The sequence below is a fragment of the Crinia signifera genome, chromosome 8, assembly GCF_055691185.1.
Source record: "Crinia signifera chromosome 8, ASM5569118v1, whole genome shotgun sequence".
Taxonomy (NCBI): domain Eukaryota; kingdom Metazoa; phylum Chordata; class Amphibia; order Anura; family Myobatrachidae; genus Crinia; species Crinia signifera.
The window spans coordinates 66,759,339-66,776,577 of NC_139224.1; the positions used below are offsets into that span (position 1 = coordinate 66,759,339).

The following is a 17,239-nucleotide window of genomic DNA, read 5'->3' on the forward strand; positions in this document are numbered from 1 at the left end:
AGGTCATCTAGAATATGATGTCACTATCAACAGTAATGGGAGGTATGACAATCCAAAAGCACGTATTTATGTGTAGTCCAGGACACCTTCAGTACAACAAAGCATTGCAATACCAGATGAGTGTTTAAAACATTTTTAATGGCAATTTCCATCAGACCCAGCTAAAGGCTAGCTGTTAATAGATATATACTGTAATATGAACCAACTCATAAACAGATACACTATACAAACCAAAAAAGTTAATTGGCATACAAATGATACAGGGTAGTTTAGATGAAAATTACACTACCAGTTCTGAATATACAATTAAAGACAATTTAAAAATATGTTTAAAAAAATAAATAAAAAATAGATATTCACTAGATAAATACAAAAGTTACACAAAAGAACCAATTTTTTTATGCAATAGTATATAATGAGAATGTTTGAACTATTGGGGAGACTCCTATAGAGAACGTGTTCATGGCAACCAATCAGCTTATAGCTAGAATCTATTCAGTTGTCTATAAAATGATTGGTAGAAGCTGATTGGTTGTTTTGGGAAACGTCAGCACTCTTAAAAACATACGTGTCCCCTTATGTTAGAAATAGGAATTGTTAGCCGGACACCCTTTGAAAGGTACTTGGCAGAATCGCAAGGCAAACGAAATCACCTGGTAACAAGTGTACAAGGGAGCAGCTGCCACTACGGTTATTCTCCCTCCTCAGCTAGAGCGCATCCCCAAGGCAGCTACCTGTCATAACAATGATAAGCGCATATGGTTTGGTCTGATATAGCAGAACTGTGCTGGCTTCCCACCTTCCTGATCACGGTGATAGATGGGCGCTCATGTTTACGTGTTGTGCTCAGGAGCTGGCACCCAATTGGCTGCTGCAGGGAACGCCGCACTGTCAGTCACACCCGCCCGCCCACCGATGACTCCGGACCAGGCAGATGGCACACACAGTGACACACACACATACAGTAATAAAATGAATGAAAAAGCCACAGACTAGTTAACGCTAGCGTTTAACAGGCGGTAACGTAGGCCATAGCTTACCGTCCCTAGAGGTCCCCATCAGCTCGTCCAGCATGGCGCGCATTTGGGCCTGCGCCGACATTGTGTGGCGGGAGGTAAGGATCACAGCGTCCGACACCACTTGCTGTTTCGGGTCCCCCTATCACTGTCGGTGTATCCTCCTATTACCCGCGGTCATAAAGCAAGGTTGCAGGTAGCCGGCCCGCTCCTCACACAGCGGCCGGCAGCAGATACAAGTGGACTGGGGGAAATTGAATCCTCACACCACTCGCGAGAACGGGACGGTGCGATAACTTACAGGAATCATTTGCTTACGGCGCAACGCAAGCGTCTACCATTGGCTGGGAGCGGGCTCTGTTCCCTTGTGTGATCATTGGTCACTGGATACATGGAACCAACCCCCTTTTTTTCATGCGTGAGAATTCATTGGTAAAGGATGAGGCGGCGCCCTTTTTTTGGGGGTAGAAACTAGGGATGGCCATCGTTGCCATTGCCTTCGATGGTTATAGTGCAACTGGCCATCGATGGTGTTAGAATATGCTGTGGATGATCATCGATAGTTTTATCTATCTATGGTCATCCATTTTGGTTGACTGACTGGCCTGTGGGCCAATTAAAACACGGGGACGAGGCTTCGTGGGTGCCGGGGGGCGGAGCTATGCTCCGTGTCCCGGCAGTTTGAAAAAAATAAAAAAGCAAAACATCGGTTTTGCGATGCCATCGACAGAGGGAAACCATTTGGTTCTCACCCATCGATGGCAAAAGTATTCGACATCGAACATAACCATCGATGATTTTAAATAATCGATGGTCGATGGCCATCCCTACGAATAATAAGCTTGGTGTCTGCCTGGTCGTTTTGGTTAGGCATCACCATCTGTGGATTACTCATTGATAGTCACCATAAATAATGCCATTGATAGTGTAAAATCATTTACAAGGGAACCATCCTCCATCGATAGGTTCACCCGCAGATTACATTGTATGGTGTTGGAAAATTGTAATATATTGCATCCTATCATTCTTAAGTAATACAGTATGCATAGGTGTTGTTTTCAGACATTGGGGCAGATCTATCGGTACTTGTGAGTTATCCGGGCGTCCGATTTTTAAATCGGGTCGGATCGGGACATCGCATCGCATGCGACCATCGGATGCGATGCGATGACCCGATTTTTCCATAGGAATCAAGGTTAAAATGGACTGAGTCCATTTTAACATGGAATTCAATGGGAAAAAGGGGTCCTTTTCATACCCCTACTATCCAAGTGGGCATGGAGTTGGATATAAACCTGTGGCGAGCGTAGCGAGCCACCGAGCCCGAAGCGTGGCGAGCGTAGCGAGCCCCGCGAGGGGACACGGAATACCGTCCCCTCGCGGGGCTCGCTTCGCTCGCCACGCTTCGGGCTCGGTGGCTCGCTACGCTCGCCACAGGTTTATATCCAACTCCATGCCCACTTGGATAGTAGGGGTATGAAAAGGACCCCTTTTTCCCATTGAATTCCATGTTAAAATGGACTCAGTCCATTTTAACATTGATTCCTATGGAAAAATCGGGTCATCGCATCCGATGGTCGCATGCGATGCGATATCGTATCGCATCGCATCTGATTGTATGCCTTAACTTAAGGCATACAATCAAAAAATCGGACGCCCAGATAACTCACAAGTACCGATCTATCTATCTATCTATCTATCTATCTATCTATCTATCTATCTATCTATCTAGTTACAATCCTCCATTCTGGAGATTATTTTAACAATTAAATGTTAATGTGTGGGCTCCTCTTTGTGGCAATCCCAATCAAAAATTGATCGGAATTGCCAAATCAGATTTTGTCGATCAAACAGGGATGACTTCTTTTACACGGTGGGGGTGGGTGGCGGAGAACCGCGTTCCCCAATCTACTGTGCTGTTCCCCTATCGGTGGTGTCTGCAGGAAGAGGCACCTCCATGATGGGGGTGGGCGGGGAGATCCGCAATCCCAGATTTGCTGTGCTCCATTCCATCGGCAGCCTCTGTAGAAAGGAGCTCCTTCTTCATGGAGGGGGTGGACGGTGGCTATCCGTGTTCCCCTGTCTGCAGTGTTCCAGTCCCCATCGCCGGCTGCAGCAGAAATGGACTCCTCTGTGGCAAAGGTGTGCGGCAGTTGGGCTCCAGGGTTTCTTCTGGGTGCGGTCCTCCATTCCCCCTTTGGCGGTGGAAAGGGGATTCCTTGTATGTTATGGAGGTGGGTGGCAGGCAATTGAGTCTCACTGCAGCATTGCCACATCCCCAGGCTGATATTTAAATATATCAGCGCAAGACATGAGCATCCAGTCCAGTGGGAGAGAAGGAGCTGGCAAGTGCTACAGAAGACCAGCATCCCAGGTGGGTGGCAACAATGCAAAAGAGCATATATGGGTGAAGATTCTTTCGTAAAAAATTATTGAAGTCCTAGTGGAGGTCAGCAGCCATGCAAAAGAGCTCAAAGGCTGCTGCCCCTCTTGGAGAAGAATGTTGTTTAATTTAAAAAAAAAAGTAAAACTTTGTCTAGTGTGTATTTACATTTTTCCTTAGAGGTGCCAGCAGGACTTTAAAGCCCTGGCATAATGGCACTTGTGGTTCTCCAAGTGCCACCATCATGATGTGTCGAAAGTGCTGGGTACTGTAGTCCTCTTGTAATGGACAATATTATTTAAGCTATCAAACTTCACACCCACTGTCCAGGGGTACGGGGGAAAGCCCCAGGCTTCAGCCAAGGCCTTGAGCACCCTGGAGAGGGAGACACCTTTATAAAAAATAAAAAAAAGAGCCTCGTGCTGGTTCCTAAAATACGGGGGACTCCCACTGAAAGATGTTATGTATGGGTACTTTCCAGATGTGAAGATACAATGTTAGGTACTTATGTATTATCTGGGCTCCCATGTTAAATGCACCCCATTTTTTCATACCCTTACTATCCAACTACGCATGGAGTTGATTTTATATAGTGTGGCGAGCGCAGCGAGCCACCGTGCCCGAAGCGTGGCGAGCGCAGCGAGGGGACATGGTCTCATAAGAAAAATGGGAGCCCAGATATTACATAAGTACCCAATGTTACGATGGGAAAATCAGCTGATCATCGAAACAGATCTGTAATGCGTGGGCAATAGTGGGGAAACAATTTATCTGGGGAGGGGGGGGGGGGGGTGGGACACATCACTGGATCTGAGAAACAATTGTGATTGCAGATGAATGGGTACCTTAGTTGTAAGAAAAATACACAATAAATAAAATTGTAAGTATAACTTTATTTCAGGAGCATAGAACATCATCAGACCATGTGTAAACAATATAGATTTGGTATTCTTGTAAGAGGAAGAAACAGCTAAAAACTTAGCATATTTCTTCAAACTACTTGTTTAAAATTTCCTTTTAGGTAGAATAAATTAAAATGACAGTTTGCAATGTATTATTCCATTTTACATTAAAATAAATAGCACATAAAAGGAATAATAGTAATGCCCAAAGATAGTAGTGTCCAAAAAAAGCCCAGCATAAAACCCACTTGGAAATACACATACATAAGAGAATATTCACACAGGAAAAACTGCAAAACATGAATGTGAATGCAGTGCTGGAAAAGGGAAGTGTACAATTGTATGAAAAAGGTGTTCCTCTGTGTTTGAGGTGACACTCAGTGAACCTCCTATTTAGATCAAAATGACATTTCCACATATGTAAACCCCCCTCTTGTAGCACAATGGTCTTTCTGGCCCTGCTTTATCCACAAATCCACTATTTGTAGCCAGAGATGCAGAACCATGGCTGCACAAACTTAGAACCTGATTCATGTTGACCTATTGTGCGGCTCTGCTCGTGAGCAAATTTGCGCACGAGCAGGATCGCTGTACAAACACCTTTGGCGAATATCACAGTTGCTGAGGCCTTCACATGGGTATGGAAGGGAGGGGGCAGGGGAATGCCCAGTGTTTTATGGGCATCCCCATGAAAGCACTGGGTGTTCCCCTGGTAACGTAGTGGTCACATGACGTCCGCAACCGCCCCATCTTTTTTGCGGACTCTGACAGAAATAAAAGTCAGTGTAGACAGACTTATTTCCAAAGGGGAGGGAAAACATTCAATGGTCTGTGACCATCAAATGATTTCTGTCCCCTTCGGCCGCATGTGGTCACGTACATCCCCTGGCATAGTACCATGGGGATTCTGTGGCGGGGTGGTGGGCACATGGTACGCTTTATGCTAAGCAGCAAATGACCGCTGGTTAGTGGGCGGTCCTGAATCACCCCCTTAGTGTTTTAGGTGAAAGGTGTAAAGTAGATGTAGTAATTGGTAGAATTTCCCATAGCTTAAGTTGAAAGACGTGGCATTCTCCCTATACTTCTAGCAAGGGCATGTCTTATAGAGTTATCTACCCCAGCTTGTCTGCCACTGTCAAAGGTTTTGGTTATTGATTCTTTGGACATTTACAGCAAGCAGGCACAACGAGGATCCCACCAAAACAACATCAAGTTTTTTTTTCTGATCTTGATTTTGTCAATGAAGTATGTTTTAATACAAGATTTAAAACCAGTTACCAGTGCCATAAAACCTCTTTAAATTTCCACCCCCATATCTCATACATTCATTTTAGTCCTCATCAACATAAAGTCACATGTGAAGCACATCTGTATAATGTATTATTTGAACATCGTAAAAGTATGAATTTAAACAAAATTGTATTTTAAAAGAAACAAATTATATAAAAAATAATTTGAATTGCTATTCATCATCAATTAGTTTCTCCTCTTTGTCTTCCTCGTTCCTCTTCTTCAGCTCTTCCTCTTCATCTGTGAATTCATCAACCTGACCATAAGCAAGAGTGGTGTGGGCCAAGTCCACTTCAATAGGGAAGATATCTGCCCCTTTTAGGACCTCATAACACTGGTCATCATATTTAGACATTGCAGAGACAAAGCGCTGAAGCTGGAACACAATATCTTGGACTTGAAGAGAAAAGAGTACATGAGTTAAAGTGATATTCTGACACAGGTATATTTACTTAGATACAACATTATTGGGTACTTGTTTATTAGCTGGGCACCCAATTAGCATACGTACGCAGGCGTAGGCTAAGCTACGCTCTCAGCGAGTCCAACGGCTGCCTAGCGTAGTTAGCGTAGTTACTCCGTGGCAGCCCAACGGCTGCCTAGCGTAGTTAGCGTAGTGACTCCACGGCAGCCCGGGCTCTGTCCCCAGCATCCATGCCAAGCCTAGCCTCTTACACAGCGCCGGTAACCGCCAGATCCCCTGCGCTGGCGGGCGCCGGCGGAGAGCGGATCATGCGGGCGCCGGCAGAGAGGTGCTCCAGTTGTCTGAGACGCAGGATCCCCGCGAGGGGACGTGTTATGCATCCTCCCAACCTGTTCATACCCCCACTATCCACATCGGCGTGGAGTATATTTTAAAAAGTGTGGCGAGCCCTGCGAGGGGATGCGGAACACATGTGTAGTAATCCGCGTCCCCTCGCAACACTTTTTAAAATCAACTCCATGCCGACATGGATAGTGGGGGTATGAACAAGTCGGGAGGACGCGTAACGCGTGCGCTCGCCATGCTTCGGGCTGGTGTGGATAGTGGGGGTGTTTCAGGAACACATTCAATTTCTGACAGAGGCGCTGGCTATGTGGCCGCGGGAACACTACGCTGATTCTGACAGGGGCGCTCGTGGGAACACTGCGCTGCTTCTGACTGTCTAAGCTAACTATGCTGGCCGCGGGAACACTACGCTGATTCTGACAGCGCCGCTACACTAACTACGTACCGTGCTCCTGGCTAATACACACGTACTCATTATTGTTTTACATTTTTAATATAAAGGATTTAGTAAAACGCCACAACTAATATTTTTTTTTACTGCACAATGGGAGTTGTAGGGTGACATTCAATTAGCTGTAGTAAATTCCTGCAACTAATGGATTCGCCCAGTGCTAGCCAATAAAAACCGATAACCCAACTGATCACAGATTATGCTTTGACTGCCTCCCCTAGAAAGTGCAGGCTGAATTCTGAAATACATTATGGGGGTTATAAAGACCTGATTACTGTTGGGCGAATTTGCATGCGATCGATTATTGAATGAAGGATTGTAGCATGCATATGCAAGGCCCAACATGGACAAAAATCAGCGATTACTCGATTCACAAGCCCCTCACAAGTTGATTGACAGGAAGCTGCCATTTGTGGGTGCTAACCCGCCATTTTCTGAAACTGTCGGAAAAAATGCAGGCATTCCCAAGCCACATGGCCGTGCTCTCCAAGCAGGATCAGATGGGGAAAACCATCTGTCAGCACCATGTAGAACTCCCATCTTAGTAAATAAACCCCACAGTTTAAAAAATAAATAGTAAAAGGTAACTTCTGCACATGGTTAATAAGGTGGTGAATGAATATATGTTGGAATCTGTAAGTTTTTGCATATCAACCCCTGTCTTCTAGGCACGGGAAAAGACTATTTAATTAATCAGCCTTTCCCACACCACAGTGATTTTATCCAACAATTCACTCCCACATGAACAACAGATGCCCTAAACAAATGTAATGCATTCTTACTTTTCAATTCAGAGCTAATTTGGTTAGAGAAACTTACCATGTTTCTGATCTAGGAGCTCTATCTTTTCTAAGACATCTTTTCTCATCTTAGCAAAACGTGAGCGAGCTTCCTGCCGACAACGTAATATCAACCGATATTCATAGTTTCCAGTACTAACACGATACAGTGGCTCTCCCAGTGCCTAAAAAACAAAACTGTTCTTTACACTGTGAATTTTGCTTATGCTTTAAGCAAAGCTTTTTTTTGGTGACTTTTACTTTGAAAGCTTTCTTAGATATAGTATTCCGGTTTCCTCCCACAATCCAAAAATATACTGGAAGGCTAATTGGCTCCTAAAAAATTAACCCTAGAATGTCTGTGTGTGTGTGTGTATATGTGTGGTAGGGAATATAGATTGTAAGCTCCACTGGGGCAGGGACTGATGTTCAACTATACTCTGTAAAGCACTGCGGAATCTGTGTGCGCTATATAAGAAACTGTTAATAAATTAATTTAGAAATATAGTATTAGTCTTGTCTTTGCTGAAAGCATTAAAGTTGCACCAAAACATTGAGGCAGAGGAGTTGGGTTTAGCCACAATGTCTTCCCTGTTATGGTCTCCAGGATTAGCATCCCCGTGCAACACTTTCCCACCCAGTGGTCTCTCGTTCACTAGCTATCTGGAACTGTGCACTCAGCCAAGCTTGGTGGGTATATGTTCTCTGTGCGCCACTATACTATCCCTGCTTATATTGTTACCTACCTGACTGCTGCAATGACCAGTGGCGCCATGGATGGCTGCCTAGGTGCTGTGCAGCTTGGCGGGTATGTGTTCTCTGTATGACAACTGTACTGTCCCTGCTTATATTGTTACCTACTAAGCTGCTGCAGCGACCAGTGGCGCCACTGATGGCTGCCTAGGTGCTGTGTAGCTCGGCGGGCATGTATTCCCTAATTCTATTCTATCTGAGATTTCGTTAATAAAAGTTTTAGTTTAGACCCAAATCCATCCCCCACTGATCTTTTTGTTTCATAACCCTGACTTTTCCCCTGGTCTTTGTAAATCTTCCTTTACTAAATGGATACTAGAGAACATCTATTATCTTAGCGATATAGCCAGTGATACCAATTTTCCTCAGTTTTCAGATATTCGTGATAGAAAGGCAATCCCAACCAAAGATTTTTTTTGATATCTACAAATTCTGTATTTTCATATGAAAATTACACCAGCTCTCACTGCCAGGCCATTAACTTCTTTGGAATATATCTCCTGGAAACAATCATCCACTAGAGTACTAATATCTATTATTTATACACTCTTAGGGAGGACATGGGTTCATCCATAAGATCCACGTGAGCTAGCATGGGAACGAGACCTAGGGATCCCTATAGATTTCGAAGAATGGACTGAAATTTGGGACAATGCTGCTTCCAGATCAATATGTGTGAAGATCAAGGAAAATGTATATAAACTGCTATATTGCTGGTATTATGTGCCTTGTCATTTTAAAACTATGTTCTAGGATACTTCAGATAGGCGCTGGAGGGGTTGTGAGGTGGAGGGTACATTTATACAAATCTGGTAGCATTGTCTGAAAATTATCGACACTTGGAGAGAATATATCAACTTACTCTCAAGCATCTTGGATGTCATGTTCCCCTCTGACTCCAAATACTTCCTGCGCCCCTTAAATCTCCCCACTCTCACTCACCTCCAGAATAAACTATTCCGTCATATAATATCTGTTATGACATGTCAAATTGTTGTTGACTAGAAAAAGTCCTCCCCAGCCCCTTTTTGCAAGCGATTCCGTATTTGGTATATTTATTAAATGAACTCTAAGACCGCTATTATACGGAATTCCATCAAAACGGTTACTAAAACCTTTCGGAACAAATGAAGGTCTGATGGCGCTGAGCTTGTGTATCCGTGAAATATAATCTTCAGGTTTTAGAAGGACTTGGTAAAAACTGGAACCGGACCCCGTATCGCTGGACTGACTCCATTCAGGAATCTGCAGAGCTTGTAGTGTCTGGTCTGGGGGGGTTGCCTGTAAATTGTCTCTCTAGAGGCCACCTGATGGTGCAGCAATCCCTGCCTGTTAGCTCCAGTCTCCTGTGGCTTCCCTGCCTACTATCATAGGCCACAACCATGTGCTGTACAAACACTGTTTCCCGCTGGCGTTTTTGTACAGCACATGGTTGTGGCCTATGATAGTAGGCAGGGAAGCCACAGGAGACTGGAGCTAACAGGCAGGGATTGCTGCACCATCAGGTGGCCTCTGGAGAGACAATTTACAGGCAACCCCCCCAGACCAGACACTACAAGCTCTGCAGATTCCTGAATGGAGTCAGTCCAGCGATACAGGGTCCGGTTCCAGTTTTTACCAAGTCCTTCTAAAACCTGAAGATTATATTCCACGGATACACAAGATCAGCGTCATCAGACCTTCATTTGTTCAGAAATATCTACCCGAGATGATTGCCTTGTGGTCCTCCATCTTGGTTTGTGGCTTCAAGGGCTGATAGCACCTTGGGACTTTTCTTTACACTTTTTTGTTTATATTTGTCTGGTTACTAAAACCTGGTCCCCTTGGTTGACCCCTCAAAATACTCACTGCCCCCTCTCCATTTGGTTTCTGAAACATCAACTTCAACATTTCCCCCCTTTTTTTTTATAACTTAATAGCTAACAACTCTTTTTAGCCCTTTTTTTTTGTGCTACCCTGGTTGGAGGTCACCCCTTTCTTGCTTGCTTTCCCCCCTTTTTTTCTGTAGGTCTACGTTCTTCCTATTCTCTCCATTTTCCTATTACCCTCTCTGTTTTTTTCTATTTACCCTGCTGGAATGTTATTATGAGCGATCTGTCACACCGCCGTTGCGAGGTTCTTGTTTCCTTTCTCTCTTATTTGAAAATTTGGGATCACTCTATTATAAGCTAACTTATCACTGATTTCTACTTGTCAATGTATCTTGTTATATTTGTCATTTCTAAGTGAATAATATAATAAACAAGGGTTTAAAAAAAATTGCAGCAAAATGTATATATGGGGCATGGCCTAGATGGGATGAATGTAGGAGGCATACTCTATAGCTCTGGGGTAGCCAACCCTAGTCCTCGGGAGCTACCAACAGTGCATGTTTTGCAGGTCTCCTCACAGAATCACAAGTGAGCTAATTAGCTCCATCTGTGGATCTTTTAAAATGTGTCAGTGATTAATGAGTGCAGCTGTGCAGCAGCTAGGTTGTCTGGGAAAATGTGAACTGTTGGTAGCTCTCGAGGGCTAGGGTTGGCTACCACTGCTATAGCTCATAGGCCCCAAAATCCTGTTTCTGCCATTCTGCCCACTTTGTCCGGACCCTGGTAAGAGTCCCAGACCTGCCCACCATCTTAGGGCTCTGTTTGGTAACAGCTTTTGTTTTTTTTGCCCGCTCTCTGGTCCTCTGCTTGGTGGAGGTGTTCTTTTGGGACTGCTGCTGTACCTGGTTCTGCTGGATTATTGCTTCAGGACATTTCTGGACTTGAAGTATATTTGTTTCTCTTAACTGCACCTTCTATTACTAACTGCTGGTTGTCTTCCTGCCCTATCTGATCCCTCGTAGCATGCTGTTCCTGTCTGTTGGTAGCCTATCACACTACTAAAACACTGATATAAATGGATGACTCCACAGAAGTATCGTTCGATTTACTGGTTTGTCATGAAGGCTGAGAGTTCTCATATGGAGTCATTTGTAGAGAAATGGCTGGTAGATACCGGTGGCTGGGAAGATTTCATTGCACAATTGACAGTGGAAAGGGCATACTATATCCCTACCAGGGCTCTTCCTCTCACTTTCATAGCGAACATCCAGCATATCAAGAACAAAGATATGAGTAGGCCAAGAGTATTGGGTGGCTTGGAACTCCTTAATTTCTGCCTCTAATTAATTACCTCTCAACTAGTTCATCAGCGGGGATGGGTTTCTGGTGATAAGAGCTACTCACAATTTTGGTGCATATGGTTTCTACTTCAGAGTGGGAGCACTGCTGGTCACACAAGCTCATAGGCTTTGGAAGCAGACTTGTATCTTGGTAGTGGTGATGTGGTTTGACACTGATTTGTCATTAGCATTCGTCAGATGTTATGGGGCCTACACACATGGCAATTTCAGGGCATTTTCTGAACGATCTCACTAGATCGCTTAGAAAATGCCCCTACATCGCTCCATGTGTAGGGGCCATCGCGATAGCGATGAGCAGACCCACACGTCACTATTGCCTGGTGATTAAGCTCCTACATTAATCGATTTAATTGCCGGTCATGGCCAGTGTTCTCACCGGAGAACGCTGGCCCTGACACATCTCTGTGTGCTGAGCGACCTAAATTGCTCAGATCGCTCAGCAACATCTCCCCATGTGTAGGCCCCTTTAGATAACTGGCCCTATTAGATGGCAGCTCTTTATGGTCTAGGTTGGGGTTTTCCCCTTGGTAGTGGCGTAACTTGAAATTTTGTGCCCCCCAGTCAAAAAGTCTCTCCCCCCCACAAACATTAAATTAAATATTTTTTTTTACCTACACGTTCATTGCCAGGGGTTTCTTGCTCATTGCCAAGGGTTACAAGCTTGTTGTCATGTGGGTTTCATTCCTATTGCCCAGCTGCCACATCTGCATGGTGGCTACTGCTGGGCTCCTGCACTGTCACATGTGTGCAGAAGCCAATCATGGTAAGGCGGAGGTTGTAGCAAACACACGGATAAACTACAGCCTCTGTTGGGTAGATGGGCCATGGTGGGGACCTCAATTTGGGTGACGCGGCAGCATCACATCATAAATGACAGCGGGGGGGGGCACAGTGCACTGGGAACATCATTTTTAAAGGTAGAATTATCTAGTTCTGCTTACAGTAGCTACGTGTGTGTGTGTGTGTGTGTGTTCAATAAATCCAACTGATAACATGTTTGTTTATTACTGGCAGTATCCTGCAGCAGCCCAGATCTGGTCTGTGTGGTGTGTGGAGGGGAGAGAAGGTGGGAACGCAGACCTTTAGTAAAGAGTCTCCAGTTCTGCTGGGAACTGAAGTGCTAATTCTCCCTCACCTTAGTGACCTTACACAAAAAGTCTGCAGCTGACAAGCAGGAAAAGCTTCCAGAGCAGAGCTGAAGGAGACGGGGGCTGGGCTGCTGCTGAGCCTCAGAGCAGGCTGTTGCGTTCTGCTGCTCCAAAAACTGACATTCGATGCCACAGAAAGTATTTCAGGGGCTTGGGCATGTAGAATAGTGGTGGTGTGCTGCTGCGTCCCACCCAGGCAGTCTTTTGCATGGCATCCGTGGCCCGCCCGCTGCTGCTGGGGCTCCTGCACTGTCATGTGTGCAGGAATCAATGAGCAGACACAGCAGCTTTATCTCCAGGTGCGAGGGCTACAGCAGCATTAATTTAAAAAGATCCTAAACGAGCGTGGCGGGGGACACTGGCTGCACTGCGCCCCACAGACCATGAAGGTGCTGGCTCCCCCAAGCCAACACGGCCTGGGACCGCACACAACAGTGGCGTTGTTACGCCACTGCCCCTTGGGCATTTGTATAGCATTGGGGTTTCTAAAACTGAATTTGAGGTGCTGAACTTTATGTTTTTCCACTATCTGCAGCTTTTACATGCCCTTTCTGCCCTGTTTTGTACTTATCTGTGGTTTATATCGATCCTCCTAAAACCATGTTGCAAAAGTCTAGCAGAGGAAAACAGATTTTTTTAGAGTTTACTCCTATCTCCTTACTGTTAATTCAGATTATACTCTAACACTCCTCAGACTAAAGGTGTTTACTTTCGATTCAATTTGCTTTTGATTTACTCAATTCCACCCCCTTTCGAGTTGGCATTTGCTTTCCATTCAATTTCACATTTGATCCACACTTTTGCATTCGATATCGATTTGAATTCAAGGAACACTGTACACATTTAATTTACTGGATCGAATTCGATATTTCCTTGCCTGCACAGTCTACTTTTCTTTTCGATATAGAGAAAACAGGAGCGCGCATTGAATCAAATGCAGATCAAAAGCGTCTTAAAAACCGTTCGATTTCGATTCGATTTTGCTTCTATAAGCAAAATCGTATCGACAACCTGCCAAAATCGAAGCGTGTGTACACCCCTTTAAATGGATGGAGGATTTGTGCCCAATGGAGGATGAACAGTGGCATTTGATTTTAAATATCTTCCTAAAATTTGTATTTTTGACCTAGGACTCTCAAATAGAGTTGATTGTATACTGTCAATATACAGTTAAAACATTGACTTTAGCCAAGGTTTGCATTCCCAGCACATGGATGGGGCCTATGTTTGATTAATGCAGTGGTAGGGCATGAATGATTTTTATATATTAAAATGTAACTGTGTGCTTAAATATTGGGGGAGGGCTTGAGACATCTGCAGCTATCTTTCTATATTGGGGGAGGGCTTGAGACATCTGCAGCTATCTATCTGCAGCTTTTACATGCCCTTTCCGCCCTGTTTTGTACTTTTATATATTAAAAAATAACTGTATACTTAAATATTGGGGGAGGGCTTGAGACATCATATCCTGGTGGGGTTGTGTGCAATGGGAGGGCACACAAAAGTAACATTTTCCTATTTATTCAAATTTTCTTTAATATAATTATTATTAATAATAAAAATAATAATTTTATTTATATAGCGCTCTTTCTCCAATAGGACTCAAGGCGCTTAACAGATAGAATCAACATAATATAGGACAAAAACAATGAAATACAAAAAAAAATTTTTTTTTAAATAAATAAACTTTTCAGAAAATACAGAGTGCATGGAGATACTAAGGGGACATTATGGAAATGCTTGAGTAAACAGGAAAGACTTGGGTTTATTTTTGAAGGATTCTAGAGTAGAGGCCTCTCGAACTGTGCGGGCAAATGAGTTCCATAGAGTTGGAGCCACATGACTAAAAGCTCGACCCCCAGATGAATTACGGGAGATTCTAGGTACTGCTAAATGACCTTTATCTACAGATTGCAGTGATAGAGTAGGAAAATATGAAATCAGAAGCTGCTTCATGTACCTTGGGCCCTGGTCATGTAGGGATTTCAAACACAGTAAGCCAATCTTGAAGATGATTCGCCTTCTTACAGGCAACCAGAGAAGGGAATATAGAATGGGCATTATGTGGCTAGAACGGGGCTGGTTGGTTAACAGCCTGGCAGCTGTGATTTGTACCAGCTGTAAGCGGTACAATTCTTTTGCTGGGAGACCAAGGTAGAGGGCATTGCAGTAATCCAATTGAGATGATACAAATGCATGTATGACTTTTGGCAGATCTTCAGAGGGAATGAAGTGCTTGATTCTGGCTATGTTCCTCAGATGGAAGAATGAGGATTTGATTGTGGCTGAAATCTGATTTTTAAGTGTCAAGCCACCATCCAGCACCACGCCAAGATGATCAGTGTTTTGTAATTCTGTACCCCCAAGTGTCAGTCCAGTTGGTTGGCTATGCTGCCGCCTTGTCCTTTGATGTTGAGGTCCTATCATAAGGACCTCTGTTTTATCTGGGTTCAGTCTGAGCCAACTAGTACTCATCCACTGGTATTAATAACATAATAATATTAATGTCACAGATGGTTGCTTATTTATGTTGTAGATATTTCAACCTTCTGATATTTGCAATAATTGTACCTAGGTGTAGTTTTCTTTTTGATATTATTATGTTATTAATACCAGTTATTTATATAGCTTACACATTATCTGAGTATATTTGTCCATCCACATCAGTCACTTCCCCAGGAGAGCTTACAATCTACATTCTCTACCACACGGTAACAAACACACATACAGTACTGTTTTGGAGCTAATTAGTCTACCACTATAATTTAGATTATAGGAGGAAACCAGATTACCTGATGAAAACCCACACAAGGACGGGGAGAATATACACACAGCACACAGTTAGAGCCATGGTGGGAATTGAACCAATGACCTCAGTGATGCTAACAATTTCATGATTTCATTAAGGTCGACATGGTTGAAGGTCGACAGGTCGTTAGGTCGACATAAGCATTATGTCGACATGGGGAAGGTCAACAGTGAAAAGGTCGAAATGGGGGTTTTCACTTTTTTTTTTGTCCAGAATTTCGACACTACGCTCGGCACACTATTTCATCCTCCACCACGCCCTAGTACAGAGATGGGGAACCTTCGACCCTCCAGCTGTTGTTGAACTACACATCCCAACATGCCCTGCAACAGTTTTAGCATGGACAAATAACAAAACAGTAGCAGGGCATGCTGGGATGTGTAGTTCAACAACAGCTGGAGGTCCATAGGTTCCCCATCCCTGCCTTTGTGGATGGTAGGGCATGAAATACCGCCTGTCAGCACAAAAAAAAGTGAAAAACACCACGTGGACCATTTGACTGACGACCTTCCCCATGTCGACCTAATACTTGTGTTGACCTAACCCATGTCAACCTTCAGTCATGTCAACCTTCCTGCATGTCGACCTAATGCTTTTGGACCCAATGCTTGTAGACCTAGTGACCGTATCCCTCCCAGGGGTACATTTTATCTAAGAATGGTGATGTTTCTAAACAAAAAAGAAATAAAGGCACCCCCCTCAGGTATGTGTCCCCATAACAGCCACTAGCCTCCTCCCATCTTCAGGGCCTGATGTCCCGGATACTCACCCATGCTGCCGGGAAGGGGAGCCCATCCACTCCCTGCAAGTGGATGGGCTAACATAGACTGCGATGCCCAGGGCTCCTCTACTCTGGCCCCTTCCCCTAACCAGCTCCCGGCTGCTCTCCATACCACAGCCAGAGACACCACCACCGCATCCACCTCTCTCCCAGCAGCAGTGCTGCCTCCTTTCACGGACACTGAGTGCTGGCAGCAGCAAGAGAGGGAGAGTCCAGCCCATGGCTGTTACCAGGTGCACTGATGTCACCGAGCCACCCCGCCCCTTGCTGAGTCTTCTCATACACTCATTGCCTGGCCCTGCCCTGACGTGATACACAAAACGTCTTTATTGCATGGCTCCCATACGGGATAGGCTGATGGTTAATATACATAAACCTTCCTCGGGAACTGCACTACATAATCATGCAACTGCACAAAAATTCGTACAGCAGTTTTCAAAATTAGCGTGCTCAGACTTCTTCTAGAGGCTTCCCATGTAGTAAAAGAGATGACTATTACCAAGACCCTATAGAGAATTGTAGCACAAAGAAAGTGACAAATAACGACAAACATATAAGCCTCCCAATTTTTTATATCTGCTTTTTGCATATTTATGCATGTCCCCACTACACATTAGGTATGTAGAGAATTACGATTATACTTACTATGCTGCTGTATTCCTCATCATCCATTTCTTTCACTTTTAAACAGTATGACTGAAAGACATTAAATTGTAAATATTAAATACAATACTCTTTATGTATTGAAGAAAAAGCAATTACTGCTTTTAAAATGAAGACCATAAAAACATTTCCATTCTAAATAACAGTAAAAGTCCACTTTCAATGTAAAATACTTGGCCACTTAACATCAATAACCCCAGCCCTCTCCTTAGTTAAAAGGGTGCATTTTGGCTGTGTTTAGTGTTCCCGCTAGGCTGTTTTAGCGGGGCACTGCGCCCTGCCCCTCTAGCAGTGCCCCGCTAAAAGAGCCTGCCTCTGACCCC

General features: G+C 44.2%; 2 protein-coding genes across 6 annotated transcripts in view; both read right to left on the reverse strand.

Moving 5' to 3' along the window:
- LUC7L2 (LUC7 like 2, pre-mRNA splicing factor) overlaps positions 1-1,382 on the reverse strand; it is a 42,023-nt gene extending 40,641 nt beyond the window's left edge. Inside the window, exon 1 of one of the 4 annotated variants that reach the window (XM_083156617.1) lies at positions 1,041-1,382. Coding sequence is in view for 1 of the 4 variants with exons in the window: in XM_083156616.1 (XP_083012742.1) it covers positions 1,041-1,101 (61 nt within the window). In the remaining 3 variants the exon portion in view is untranslated. Of the gene's footprint in view, positions 1-653; positions 701-799; positions 817-1,040 lie in introns of those variants that run through there. The other 3 variants (XM_083156616.1, XM_083156619.1, XM_083156618.1) reach the window with 3 other exon arrangements.
- Positions 1,383-4,272: 2,890 nt separating this feature from the next.
- Positions 4,273-17,239, reverse strand: part of PICK1 (protein interacting with PRKCA 1) — a 61,012-nt gene continuing 48,045 nt past the window's right edge. For both annotated transcript variants that reach the window (XM_083156624.1, XM_083156623.1), the window contains 3 exons: positions 16,899-16,949; positions 7,631-7,775; positions 4,273-5,987 (listed from right to left, as the gene is read on the reverse strand). In XM_083156624.1, the coding sequence (XP_083012750.1) occupies positions 5,764-5,987; positions 7,631-7,775; positions 16,899-16,949 (420 nt within the window). In that variant the 3' untranslated portion in view covers positions 4,273-5,763. The remainder of the gene's footprint in view (positions 5,988-7,630; positions 7,776-16,898; positions 16,950-17,239) is intronic.